This window comes from Silene latifolia, chromosome 11 (assembly GCF_048544455.1).
Source record: "Silene latifolia isolate original U9 population chromosome 11, ASM4854445v1, whole genome shotgun sequence".
Classification (NCBI taxonomy): Eukaryota; Viridiplantae; Streptophyta; class Magnoliopsida; order Caryophyllales; family Caryophyllaceae; genus Silene; species Silene latifolia.
Window position 1 is genome coordinate 137,776,954 of NC_133536.1, and position 12,987 is coordinate 137,789,940.

Below are 12,987 nucleotides of genomic sequence, written 5' to 3' on the forward strand. Positions count from 1 at the left end.
AGGCTGTTAACGTCATATTTGGAAATATCCATGAGGATCCAATGTCTGAGCTTTTGGGATTGAAATATAAGGCTTTTGCATGCCTACCATGATGCTTTCGATGTTCTAATTAATACGCAATCTTGATTTGCAACAAAACTATGCCCTAAGATGTTTCCTAACTGGTTTGGAAGATAATACTTCTCTGATGGTGAGAATGTTGAAACCCAAAACTATAACTTTGTCATGTGGCTTGGCCAAGTTATAATAAACAGCCATTTAATTGCAGTTTAAGCCTAACTACAAAAATACCATGCCCAACATTAATTCTTCTAAACCTGTTGTAATGTAAGAGTAGATGAAATCAAGAGTCTTACAATAAATTCCTTCAGAACACAAAGGAAGCCTTTTAAGTTCACACCTTTAAGATTCAAACTAACCTCAAAATACAGACCATATAAAATGAAAGAGTAGAAGAAATCCAAAGGCCTATGTTTTAATGTGATGAGAAGTTTAGTCCTTTATATGTTTGTAAAAAAAAAAGACGACTCTTTGTTTTAGAAGAGGAAAAAGAGGAAGAGAAGGAATAAGAGGTGGTATAACCTGAAGTACGAGAAGAACCATAGGTGGCGCAAATCTCTATTCATGCTTCAGTAGGAAAATCTCAATGCCAAACCATGAGAATCCCTGGACAGATTGGGAGGAGAACACTGAGTATATTGGTGGATTGCGGCAATTCTCATAATGTTTTAAAGGCTATGGAGTAGTTGTAATACCCCGTATATTTGAAGACTTAGTTAAAGGATTGTCAACAGTAAAAGTGAAGGAGTTACATTTATTAAAAGACTTTTATGAATTTAATTTATTAACATATATTTTATGATCATTATTATTACAATTTACCAATTTATACTTTTAATGAGGAAATGTGTTTTCAGACGGCAATACATATTTTACGCTTTGTTGTTAAATATTATTAATAATAATAGTTGTATTAATATTATTAATAGGTAATAATAGTTGTCGTAGTTGTAATAATAATACTCCCTCCATACCACACTAATGGTAACAATGAGACTTTTCACACTTGTCGAGACACGTTTTACAACGTGAATATCTTTCGTTACACGTTATTAAAAATTATAAAAATTTGATATTCTTATAGCATTCATGACGATAAATCAAACAAGATTTCACATGACTATATTTTGTCCTATAGATTAAGAATAATATCGAAGATGCACTACGACCATGAATAGTATCAAGATTTTCAATGTTACCATTGGTGTGGTATGGAGGGAGTATAATAATAATAATAATAATAATAATAATAATAATAATAATAATAATAATAATAATAATAATAATAATAATAATAATAATAATAAGAGAAACTTTCCTAAAATAATACTACTTTACTACTATATATATCAAGCTAGCCTATTCATACTTTTTTTTTTTTTTTTTTTTTTTTTGCAAAAAATTATCATTTCATTTCATTAAGAAAGAAATTACAATAAGGTTTTGCAAAAGCTATCCACTAGAAAAAAACAACACCTATACATTGTTAATTACACAAACTCTCCTCTATGAGTCTATACTGAGGGTGATGCTTCCACATAAGCATTCGGACAATGACAAAAAACTTGATTCTCCTTACAAGCCCAAGTACAGTACGAGAGTGACCTTGAAAAATTCCGGCATTTCGTTCAGTCCAAATCTGATGTACAGAGGTAGTAAGGGACACAACAAACCAAGCTATCTGCCAGTCCCTAACTCCTTTGAGGGGAAAAGTCAGCTCATCTTGAAGGGAGAGACCAATCCTCATGTGACCCATCCATGCTAGAACCTGATGCCAAACAGAAGCAGAGAAGGAACAACTAAAGAACAGATGGCCTTGAGACTCCTCATCATGTTCACAAAGAGAGCATATGTTGACAAAATGCATACCCCTAAGCTTGAGGTTATCAATAGTAGCTAGTTGATTCTGAACAGCCATAGAGCAAACAATTCTATGTCCAGGAATAATTTGAGAGTGTAAGAGACCTTTGGTCCAAGAACCAGCAGTAGGAGCATTCCTGAAAAAACCATAAACCTGCTGAAGTGTTAATTTTGAACCAGATAGCCATCCATGAATGAGATGCTGAGCAGCAGAGATAGAACCAGAGAGCTCAACCAATCTGTCTCTAGTTGCTACAATACTCTTGAAACTGGGTGGATAATAAACTTTTGAAGAAATATGCCAAAGGTCCTCATGCTTTAGAATATAATTCTGTACCCATCTACTCCATAGCCCCTGATCAGAAGCAGAAATAGAACAGATCTATTTGCTCAAGAGAGAATAATTCCAAGCTTCCAAATCTTTGATGTTAAAGCCACCAGAAGACCAAGGAGAAGAAATATGGTGCCAGCTTTTAAAGACCATCCTTCGGTAACCCATTGGGATACCCCAGAAGAAATCCTTACAAAGTTTATTAATATGGGAAATCACAGTTCTAGGAAGAAGAACAGTAGAACACCAAAAATTCTCAAGACCAAAAACAATAGAGTTGATTAGCTGCAATTTACCAGCATAAGACAGAAAACAGTTTGACCAGTGAGCCATTGCTTGCTGAATTTTGATGATGATAGTGTCAAACATGTCACTGGTTAGTCTGGAAGTGTGCAAGGGGAGTCCTAAATACCCTAAGGGAAAAGCTCCCTCATAAAACCCAGTAGAACTAAGGATAAGCTCTTTGACTAGTTCAGATACACCTCCAAAATAAATGCTAGTTTTCTCAGTGTTAGCATGTAAACCAGAAAGGAGAGCAAACTTGTGAAGAGAATCAGAAATAGCAGAAACAGAAGGAACATCTCCTCTAATTAAAATCATTAAATCATCAGCAAAAATAAGATGGGTAAGCTTGATCTTGCTGCACTAGCCTATTCATAAATTACTTATTCACTTTTACAACATCACATAAAAGTTAGAGGGAGAGAAGGGGAATTACAAGGGAGATAAAAAGGGAAAGGGGAATTGGGCAATCAATTTGGGGATTTTGCATCTACTTCCATTGGATTGAATTTTTTATTTTGTAAGTTTATCGTTAATGTTTCAAAGATTTAATATTTAATCTTTATAAGCATGTTTTAAGTTTTACTTCATTACCATAGAGGATTGCTCCCGCGACCATTCTGGCATGCACCCCACAATAATCAATCCCACAAAAATTACCCCCACAAGAACTTCCCCTACAAAAACTACCTGCCGAGGAATACCCCTCCAAGATACCCTCGCGATCCCGAAATCAATGGTATCTGGACAGACAACGCGGAGGACATCTAAATCACTTAGGGAAAGGACAAACGGGGAAAAGAGATCGATCACCTTAAGCGGTCCAGGCACCCCTACCAAAATCCGAACAATTCAACAACGAATGACCAAATCATCCCGGACGTGGACACTCAACCCAAGATTCCCGAGAACTCGATCCTTAAACAACTGCAAAAGGCGAATGCCGAATTTTTAATTTGGCAACTGATCGCTACATCCTTCGAACATCGGCAGGCTTTGTTACAAGCCTTGGGAAAGCTGACAGTTCCCTCTACCTCCTCTCCCGAAGAAGTGGTAGCACACATGACAAGGGATGTTCCCGACTTGAGATATCCCTCCATTCGGAGCCAACCATAACCTTGCCCTGTACATCACTGTGCAGTGCCTCAATAAGAATGTGCCTATGGTTCTGGTGGATGACGGATCCACGGCCAATGTCATTCTCCTCAATATGGCTCATAAACAGGGTATCAAGGAAGCGGACTTGATCCCAACTAATCAAGGAGTACGCACCTATGACGGCACATGTCGAAAGGTTGCGGTGCTTATCACCTTGACCATTGCAACTGGACCCTTAGAAAGACAAGCCAGTTTTCAGGTGATCGACATTGATGCCTCTTTCAACATGCTTCTGGGACGCCCCTCAATTCACGCTGCCAAGGCCGTCACCTCAACCGTTCATAAAAAATCAGGGTCCCTTTCAACGGGAAAACTATCATAATTCCCGCATCCCCGATCAATGTTATCATGAAGAAGGGAATAACCTCTCAAGTTATTGAAGAGGACGACATCGAAATGTGGGGATTCTGGTTCGAGGTTTAAACTCATCGTCAAAAGTCACCTAACCAAAACAATATTTATAACTTTACAAACTACTCTTAGTAAAGAGACAAGTAAAAGTCGGATCCCAAGGGACGGGTATTGATGTAGGATTTTCAATTGCAAATGGTTGTTTCTAAGGGTGTCAAAATTTGGGTTGAGATAAGAGGTCAACTAAACTAAACAACAATATAAAAGCAAGGAAATAAAAAAAAGCAAGATGATTAAAAAGAGATGTAAACAATTGATTAAAAGCACTAGGGTGTCATGGGTTCATAGGGGATTCATGGAGTTGATTATACAAACATGTTCTCTACTAGATGCAGCATTTATTGTTGTGGTAGGATCGAGTTAGTGTATATCTTACAATCCCTAAGAAGGTTTGGGTCCCGGAGCCGAATCGATTAGATTGTACAACACCTATAAGTCGACTTGTCCTTCCTATCCAACTATATGCATGGTCTAATGAGACTCGAGTTGGTTTACATATTACAAGTCTCATTGAAAAGATAAGTGATGGGTAAAAAATGCAAGGATTCATAGGCTCACATTTCATCAAACATAACATGTGCATAAATTGGAATCACAACAAGCAAGCAAATTAATTATGAAAACATATTAGATTAAGCATGAATCAATCCCCATGTTGGTTTTCCCTAATTCCCCATTAACCCTAGTTAAGGAAACTACTCACTCATTATCAAGTTTAACATGTTAACAAGGTTTTCAATCATACTAGCAAGGCAAAACATGATGAACAAATGAAAGTGGTTAACAATAATTAAATAGGATTAAGAGAGAATTATACCTATGAAGATGATTCCAAATAATAAAGCAAAGAATAATAGAAGTACTTGATGATTGATGGAAGGTTGTCAATCCTCCAAATAAACCCAAATAATTTCCTAATTACCCAAAATAAATGAAGAACAATAGAGAAATTAAGGAAAGATTAAGGAATGAGATTTGTATTAAGACTAGATTAAGAGTTGATTACAAGAATAAGAAATGATTAAGACTTAATTCCTAGAACATTAATTGATGATTAATTCATGATGCTAATCTAAGTAGTACAATGGGGTATTTCTAATAAAGATTAGGTACAAAGATTAGGGTTACTAAGGGCTTAAATGACTATTAAGTCCTTAAGAAAAGTTGAGGAAGTGCTCTTCTCGTAGGAAATGAGCATCTCCGTTTTGCTAGTCTTGCTGTGATCCGAGCAGATTGGAAGCTGGCACGGGCTCTCTGGGGCATGATCCGAGCGGATTGTCAAGGGAGACGCTCGGATCTTGTTACTTCAGGATGAATGTCTTAGGCACGGGACGCTCGGATTGTGGTGGAGGGAGACGCTTGGATCTTCTGTGATCCGCTCGGATCCCTTGGCAGACATCTTTTCTTCTTTTCTTCCTTCATAATCCGTGAGGATCAATCCAGGGATGTAAGGATCCTTTCGTCATTGCCCTTTTCACTTTATTATCTATATAGGCCTTCTAGTATCGTCTTCTCTTTGATGCTTGGTCATTAAATGCGATCAATTTAGCTCTATTTCGTCATGTAAATGCAAGGTTTGCACTCCTCTCCTACCAAGGAATCAAAACCTCAAAGAATATGCAAAATGGGAAACTAAAGATAGTAAATGATCCAATTATGCACTATAAAGCATAGGAACGAGGCTAATTCGGGGACTAAATGTGCTCAAATATGAGTCACATTAAACATCCCCAAACCGAACCTTTGCTCGTCCCGAGTAAAGAGGTGACAAAACTAGAACCCTTATTCAAACTAACCTACTAATATAGTCGATGTGAGATAATTTACGGGTCTCACTCTGCCCCTTCAACTCACAACAAAACAACCATGAGGTAGGATGCCTTCTTGTAAGGCAAGGTGAGGCTTGCCAAAATGGCGACACATCCAAGCATTAAAGCACACAAAACAAGTAATGGATGCATCTACAAAAATTAATAGCCACTTTCCTCATCTAAGTGGCAGAAATTATCTAAAGGGGAAACGATCTAAGGGTACACATTCCATTATAGATATGGTTTCTTCAAACTACTAAGCCTAGAAGGATACCAATAAATCACCTCCAAGTTGTGTCAAGATAGGGTACCTTTGTCCTCAATTATTAAATGCTTTCGTCAAGAGTAGACTCCTTATGGTGTTAGAAACACTGGAGGATCGCGAAATTCCCCTTCTTGCCTAGACAATAAGAAGGGTCGTCCCCTCTCTACCATGCACAATAGTGGATACGATGGAAAAGGGATCAATTGAATTTGAGTTTCATATTGGGAGTTTGCTTTTTATTATTGTTTCCCCCCCAATTTGTGGCATTTGACAATTTGAGAACACTTTCTTTTTCCCATTTCTTTGATGTTTGGCATTTCATTACTTGACAATTTTTCAACTTTTTGCATTTTTTGAACATTTTCAAAGCTACCCCATTTGTAGGGAGGGTGCTTATATTTGAAGCATAGGAGTTTTCATTTTTGTTACTCCTGTTTTCTTTTGATGCAATTGCAAACTTTCTTTACTTTTCATTTCAATTCTTGAACTCAAATTTGAACAATTTTTGTGCCCATTCCCTTTTTGATGACAAAATGTGGTAGAATATGGATGATGGTTGCACGGTTTCAAGGGTCACCTTGGAATAAACGGTAGCCAAGGAGTTATCACACCACAAGGTACTCTTTACTAGGCCTTAATCCATGGGTCAAAGGATACTATCATGGCACATCCTAGGGTGTTTTACAAGCATGCTAACAAGCAAAGTCTTAAGAAGAAAAAGTATCTACAAGGGCCTTATATACACTTGTCAAGCTTCCCAAATAGATGTTTTCAATTTTTTTTTTCTAAATGCAACTATATGCCATGATGCAACTAACATTTATACAACCTAATGCATATGCTTCTACCAACTAGTATGCCAAATAATCTAGATGCAATCCTATAATCACATTGTTTATACCGCATCAATAAAAATAAAGCCACATAGTCATTAACATAAAGAGGAAAAAGGAGATTGGAAAGATCATACCATGCGGTCTTCAATATTCTCATGTCTCGGATGTGGCATAGTCGATCAATGTGAAAAAGGGTGGACAAACACAATATATACACAAGACTATACTATAAAGGAAATGAACATGTTTTTGGGTTTTTGCATTTTTCAAATTTTTATGGTTTTTATGATTATGAAATAAAAAGACATGTTTTTGTATTTTTCAAAATTTTTCAATTTTTATGCTTTTTGTTTTTAAAGTCATGTTAGAATTTCCCATCCCCACACTAGTATGGGCATTGTCCTCAGTGGCCAATAAGATAGGAAATTATGCAAGCAATATGAAAATGCACGATTTCTACACTAAATGCAAACTATATGACATATAAACAAGTGATGCAACTACACTATACTACATGATGCATGAGTTTTTGTTTGGTTGGAGAGCACAGTTTAGATTGACTCCCAATGCATATGCTTGAACTTACCAAACCAAATGAGACATTATTTCTACTGTCAAAAATGGCGGAGTTCATGCACAAGAATGCTATGCATGAAGCTAAAGTTGTCATTTTGGATTTTACATGGTGGGAACAATAAAAGACACCTCAATGGGACCGAGGTGTGAGTCCTCTAAGTGTTGTTAGGACTCAAAGAAATGATCGAGATAAAAATTTAAGAAAAAAAGAGAAATGAACAAAGCTTAAAGGAGGTGTAGGAGACTCACAATGTATTGTGGCATCCTCCAAAGAGCTTGCTAATCCTCAATCGTCGCCCATGGCGACGTCACTCCCATCATCATCATCTGCAACTTCCTCATTAGAATCATCATCTACCTCCATTGACCCGGAGGCTTCACCACTATCACTTAAGCTCTCTTCTTCTTCCTCACTACCCTCATCTTCTTCTTCACCTTCTTCATCTTCTTCTCCACCACTCTCAACAACAACCTCCTCATCACCCATGCTAGCACCCCTAGGAGCATTAGGAAAGAAAACTTCCCTATCCGCCCAACTAGGCAAAGAACATGATGGGTCAATAAGTCCTTACCTAGCTAGGTGTAAAAGGGGCGGATATTGAGCTCTATATGCATTGACGCGATCTTCATGGGCTTGCTTGTGCATTTGTTGCATTAAAAGATTTAAGTAATCGTTACCCACCGTAACATTTTCGGGTCGTAACTCTTGGTAGGTGAACGGGTAGGGTGGAGTGATAATAGTGGAGGAGAGCTCGGTAATGGCCTCCCTATGTTGTTGCATTATCAACTCGGCTTCCTCGGAGAGTGGGAGAAGATAGTTCGGGCTACGGACATTGAGCCGGCAAATTATTTTCGGTAGAGTGAAGGACTTGGCATCTTTTGTATGCCACTCGAATTTGTTGTCAAGGGTGTCATTCTTGACCCAATGGAATTTGTGAACCATAGTGGCTAGATCAATGAGGTGGCCTCCCTTAACCGGCTTATAAGTGTCATTTTTGTTGAAATTCCGGTTGAAGTGCTTTGCCAACCATATTACCAATCCCCCATTTACTATAAAGGCCGCACCTTCCTTGCCATGATCAATATTAAGCCACCTTTTGATTAAAATTTGAAGAATATTGTACTTCTAGGTGAACTTCCTATCGACATTCAAGGTTGACTCGAGATAGATGAAATCAAGTTCGGTGAAGTGATTAGTCCCCTTCCTAACAATAAGAGTATTTCCCACTACCTTGTGCCACTCCCTTATGCCCGGCTGATGAACATAAAGGGCACGACATTCATGGAAGGATTCGAATATCTTCCCGATAATAGCTTTCCACAAAGGGGCGGGATCATATTTGGTTGAAGGTTTCTTCACATAAGTCGAGTTATTATCAAGGCCAAAAACTTTGCCAAACTCATTAAAGGACATCTTCCTATCCACATTCTCAAGGCGGAATTCAATATTCGTTCGAGTCTCCACCTTTGTAACTTTCAATGAACTTAGAAATTCCAAGGTGAGGGAGGAGTAGGTCAATTCTTGCATATTAAACAATGTAAGCAATCCCATGGACTCAAAGAAATTTTTGGTTCGTTCAAGGACACCCAATTTGGTCAAGGTATCTTTGCAAATAAACTTGGTGGGTAAAATCGATTTGTTAGCAAGAGACACAAAATTCTTCCTATGAGCATCGGATGTGAAAATTACCTCCGGATATTCTTGTAGTGTCCCAACAACCGGAGTAGAAGTAGTAGTTTCCACCATAGGAGTAGGAGTTTCTTGAATCTCCATTCTTGCTTGTTGAACCTGTTGGAATATGTGTCCTCCGACAATAATGCGATCACGACTGTTGATCATGATGATCACATGTTTAAGTCTCATTAAAATGAATACAATTGGGAAGTAATATTATTCTTGTCAATGGTCAACATATATCGGTAATGATTGGCTGACTAGAGTTTGACATTACTGTCGTGTGACGGTGGTGATCAGTTGACCCCCTAGGTCATACCTAAAGGGCGACACTCTTAATTGATTATTTAATTAATCGTATAATGTTACGAGTTAATTAAATTACTTGAAAATTGACGGACGATTTTGGAAGTAAAATTTACGTATCATATTGAAATGTGATTAAATGAGATACGGTCTGAGTAATTAAATTGTATAATTACTCGGATGAAATAAATTGTTTAATGTAACAATTAAATTTGAATGAATTGATATAAATACAATCTGTTGTGATTTATAAATGGTAAAATATTTTGGCACAAGTAATTATGAAATTACTAAGTCAATTTTTGTATGTGACGTATTTTTATTAATACGTTGATTTTTAATATGTTAAAAATACATAACAAATTTATGTCACACATGACATGTGACATATTGACAATTGACAAAATAATATGGAATCCATATTATGTCAAAATGCCGAAATAATGGAGGAGCATTAGGCTAAAATTATGTTTATATTTAAAATGGAAAACATAATGATGAAAAAGCTATAATAGCCATGCAACCCTATTCATCTTGTGAAGACAAATATGGGCATGCATTGGCTCTCCTTCTCCTCCACTCCCACCGGTTTTGGGAAGAGAAAAATCCTAGTGATTTTTCTTCTTATTTTACCTATTATTCACTTAGAGAAAAACTAGTGAATCATTATTCTTATTCATCTAAAATAAGAGTTTTAGAAAGAGAAAAAACCTCCATAATCTCTCCTCTCCTACCCGGTTTTAGGAGCATAAAACCAAATAATTTTTGGTTCAATTTTTCATAAGATTAATATTATACTAGTATTTGTAATATTAATCAAATTAAGAGAAGCCTAGGGTATAATACATAGGGAGAGATCTTATACTTAGATCTTTGTTCTTCCATAAGGATAAGCTCATGAACAAGAGAGAAAGGTGATCTCTTTTGTGCCCTCTAAACCGAAATACTACAATGTAAGGACATTATTTCTCTTCTCTTTTATTAATGTTTGCATGCATAAAATCCGTTTTAATTTTATGACAAATTAATTAGACATATATGAGTATGTTAAATATGTATATAGATCTACATTTCCTTCAATTGGTATCAGAGCCACGGTTGTTTGCATGCAAATTGGTTAAAAGTTTTTCCGAGTTATATGAATAACAAAATAAAACTTGTAAAATTTGTGTTATTATGATATATCACGAAATAATTACATGCATGTTAATATTTCTGGTCCTAAAGTGTTTTAGGATATTTTGGTTAATTTTTCGGATTTTTATTGTTCATATTTAATAATAATGACATTTAAATGTGATTTTATGAGTAAAAATGTCATTTTTGGTCGAAAATTAGCTATACTTCGAATTTTCACTTGGTTTTTGGATATGTTGTTACATATATTATTTTGAGATAACCTGTAAATTTTCATAATTTTTGGACTAGTTATGCTCGAAAAATGAATTTTTCATCATTAAATTCGGATTTAAGAGAAAAATAGGTTAATATGAGTTAAATTTCGAATCTGGTCATAGAAAATTAATATGTTGTCACATGCAATTTTACAAGATGTGTGTAAAATAATTGGCTATAAAGAAGTCTTTTAGCATGATTTATGAATTTTTGAAGAAAAATGGCATAAATAGTGACATTATTAGTTGAAAATTAATAAAACATAATCTATGACTTAGGAAAAACGTCTAATGTTGCATTGTATTATCTTTTTCAGATCTAAAATTGAAAAGTTAATGAAAATAATTTTTCCATGTTTTTATGATTATTTTATTAAATATCGATAAACCGCAACATTGTTTTTCGGAAAAATTTCGAAATTTTTAACCTAAGATTTTGAACATTATGAGTGTCATGGAATTTTTTCCAGAATGTTCATGAATTTAAATTTTGAATTTATTTGAAATTTTTGGATTTATTTGAAGTTTAATAGCTTATTTTTGTAATTTTTGTCCATTTATGAACAATTTTGTAAATAAAAGTTAATTATGGTCAAATTACTAGTGAAGACTATATTTTGAGTCCTAAAAGGTTAGGGTAATTAACTTATGCATAAATATGAGTTTGTGCATTTTTGTGATTATAAAATGTTGAAATCACGCAAATCCGTAAAAACCGAGTAATATACGATATTGGCTAATTAAAAGGCGATTTAGCATAAAATTGAGCATGTTCATACATAATATAATGCTGCATTTTCCTTATGATTGTCATAATTTTAATTTATGTAATTTTGAATTATGTAATTTTACTTAGTATGGCCTTAGATTTTAATTGGTATTTCCCGAAATGTATGGGAATATCGATTCGGTTGTATTATTATTGTGATCTCGTATCACCGTTTTGTAATTTAATAGATTATTTTTTATTTTAGTTACAAATGTATAATAGGAAATTATGTAATTTATTATGTAATTTTATTCATTCCGGAGTTCCTAAAGACGGATTTCTTCAAGAATGGCGATACATAAAGACGGTGTTACCTCGAGATGCGTGCCACAACCGAAGTTCAAGGGACCAATGGAGTTGGTTTCCGAATATGTAATAGATTAATAGTTTTTCTATTTTAGGAAAGGCCATACTAGGATTTATTTATCTTTATGCTTGCATTTCTTTATGTCACATGCATCGCTAAATCGCCATAACTAAACATGCATTGTCTTTTTATCGAGTTTATCGACCGTGTCAATTAGAATTATCGTAGTTCACCGCTTTAGTTCACTTAAAACGTGATAGATAATAAATTGACATGACCTCTCGCTAAAACAAACAATTGAGACATAGCCTTACCAAATAGTAGAAACCATGAAAACCTATTTCGCGAGGGAGTGCACTCGGCCCTACCGGGGTACAAACCTTGTTACGTAGGGGAAGTGGGTGATGAGTGTTAATCCACCGAGTTCATGTTAATGAGGGTTTCATCGGCCATACCGTGCCCAAGTTGATGTGGATTTGGATAATGGACACATTTATTCGAAATTTGGATTGAGCTCAACGGAAGTATTCGCGACCGTAGTTGCATGTGTTCCGGGCTATAGATAAATATTAGAGTAAATTTATCGACCAAGAGTTCTAAAAGTAGAATCGATTAAAACGTTAATCCACCGAGTTATATTGATAAGGGTTTCATCGGCCATACCGTGCCTAAGTCGATATGAATTTGGGTCTTGGAATCATTTTTTATAGTTGGGTAGAGGTCACTATATAAATGTTCATATCTTGTTAAATTTGCAAGTATGATTTAAAAAGACAAATGTTTATATTTCCTTTCCTCCATTTTTGTAGTGCATGACAATGAATCCATCAAATGCTACCGCACCGATAACCATTGAGTCATATCACCATGTTCTTGACGACGTATGCTCCAACAATAATTTCGATACAACTAGAGAACTTCATTTCGGGATAGGTTCGGATGGAAA

The 12,987-nt window shown here is 35.6% G+C and overlaps 1 protein-coding gene across 1 annotated transcript; it reads right to left on the reverse strand.

The window, feature by feature from the left end:
• Positions 1–1,546: 1,546 nt before the first annotated feature.
• Positions 1,547–9,364, reverse strand: LOC141614057 (uncharacterized). Its single transcript, XM_074432812.1, has 3 exons — positions 9,281–9,364; positions 2,402–2,896; positions 1,547–2,275 (listed from the first exon to the last, which is right to left on the reverse strand). Exons 1-3 carry the CDS (start codon positions 9,362–9,364, stop codon positions 1,547–1,549), a joined length of 1,308 nt encoding a protein of 435 aa, XP_074288913.1.
• Positions 9,365–12,987: the final 3,623 nt, after the last annotated feature.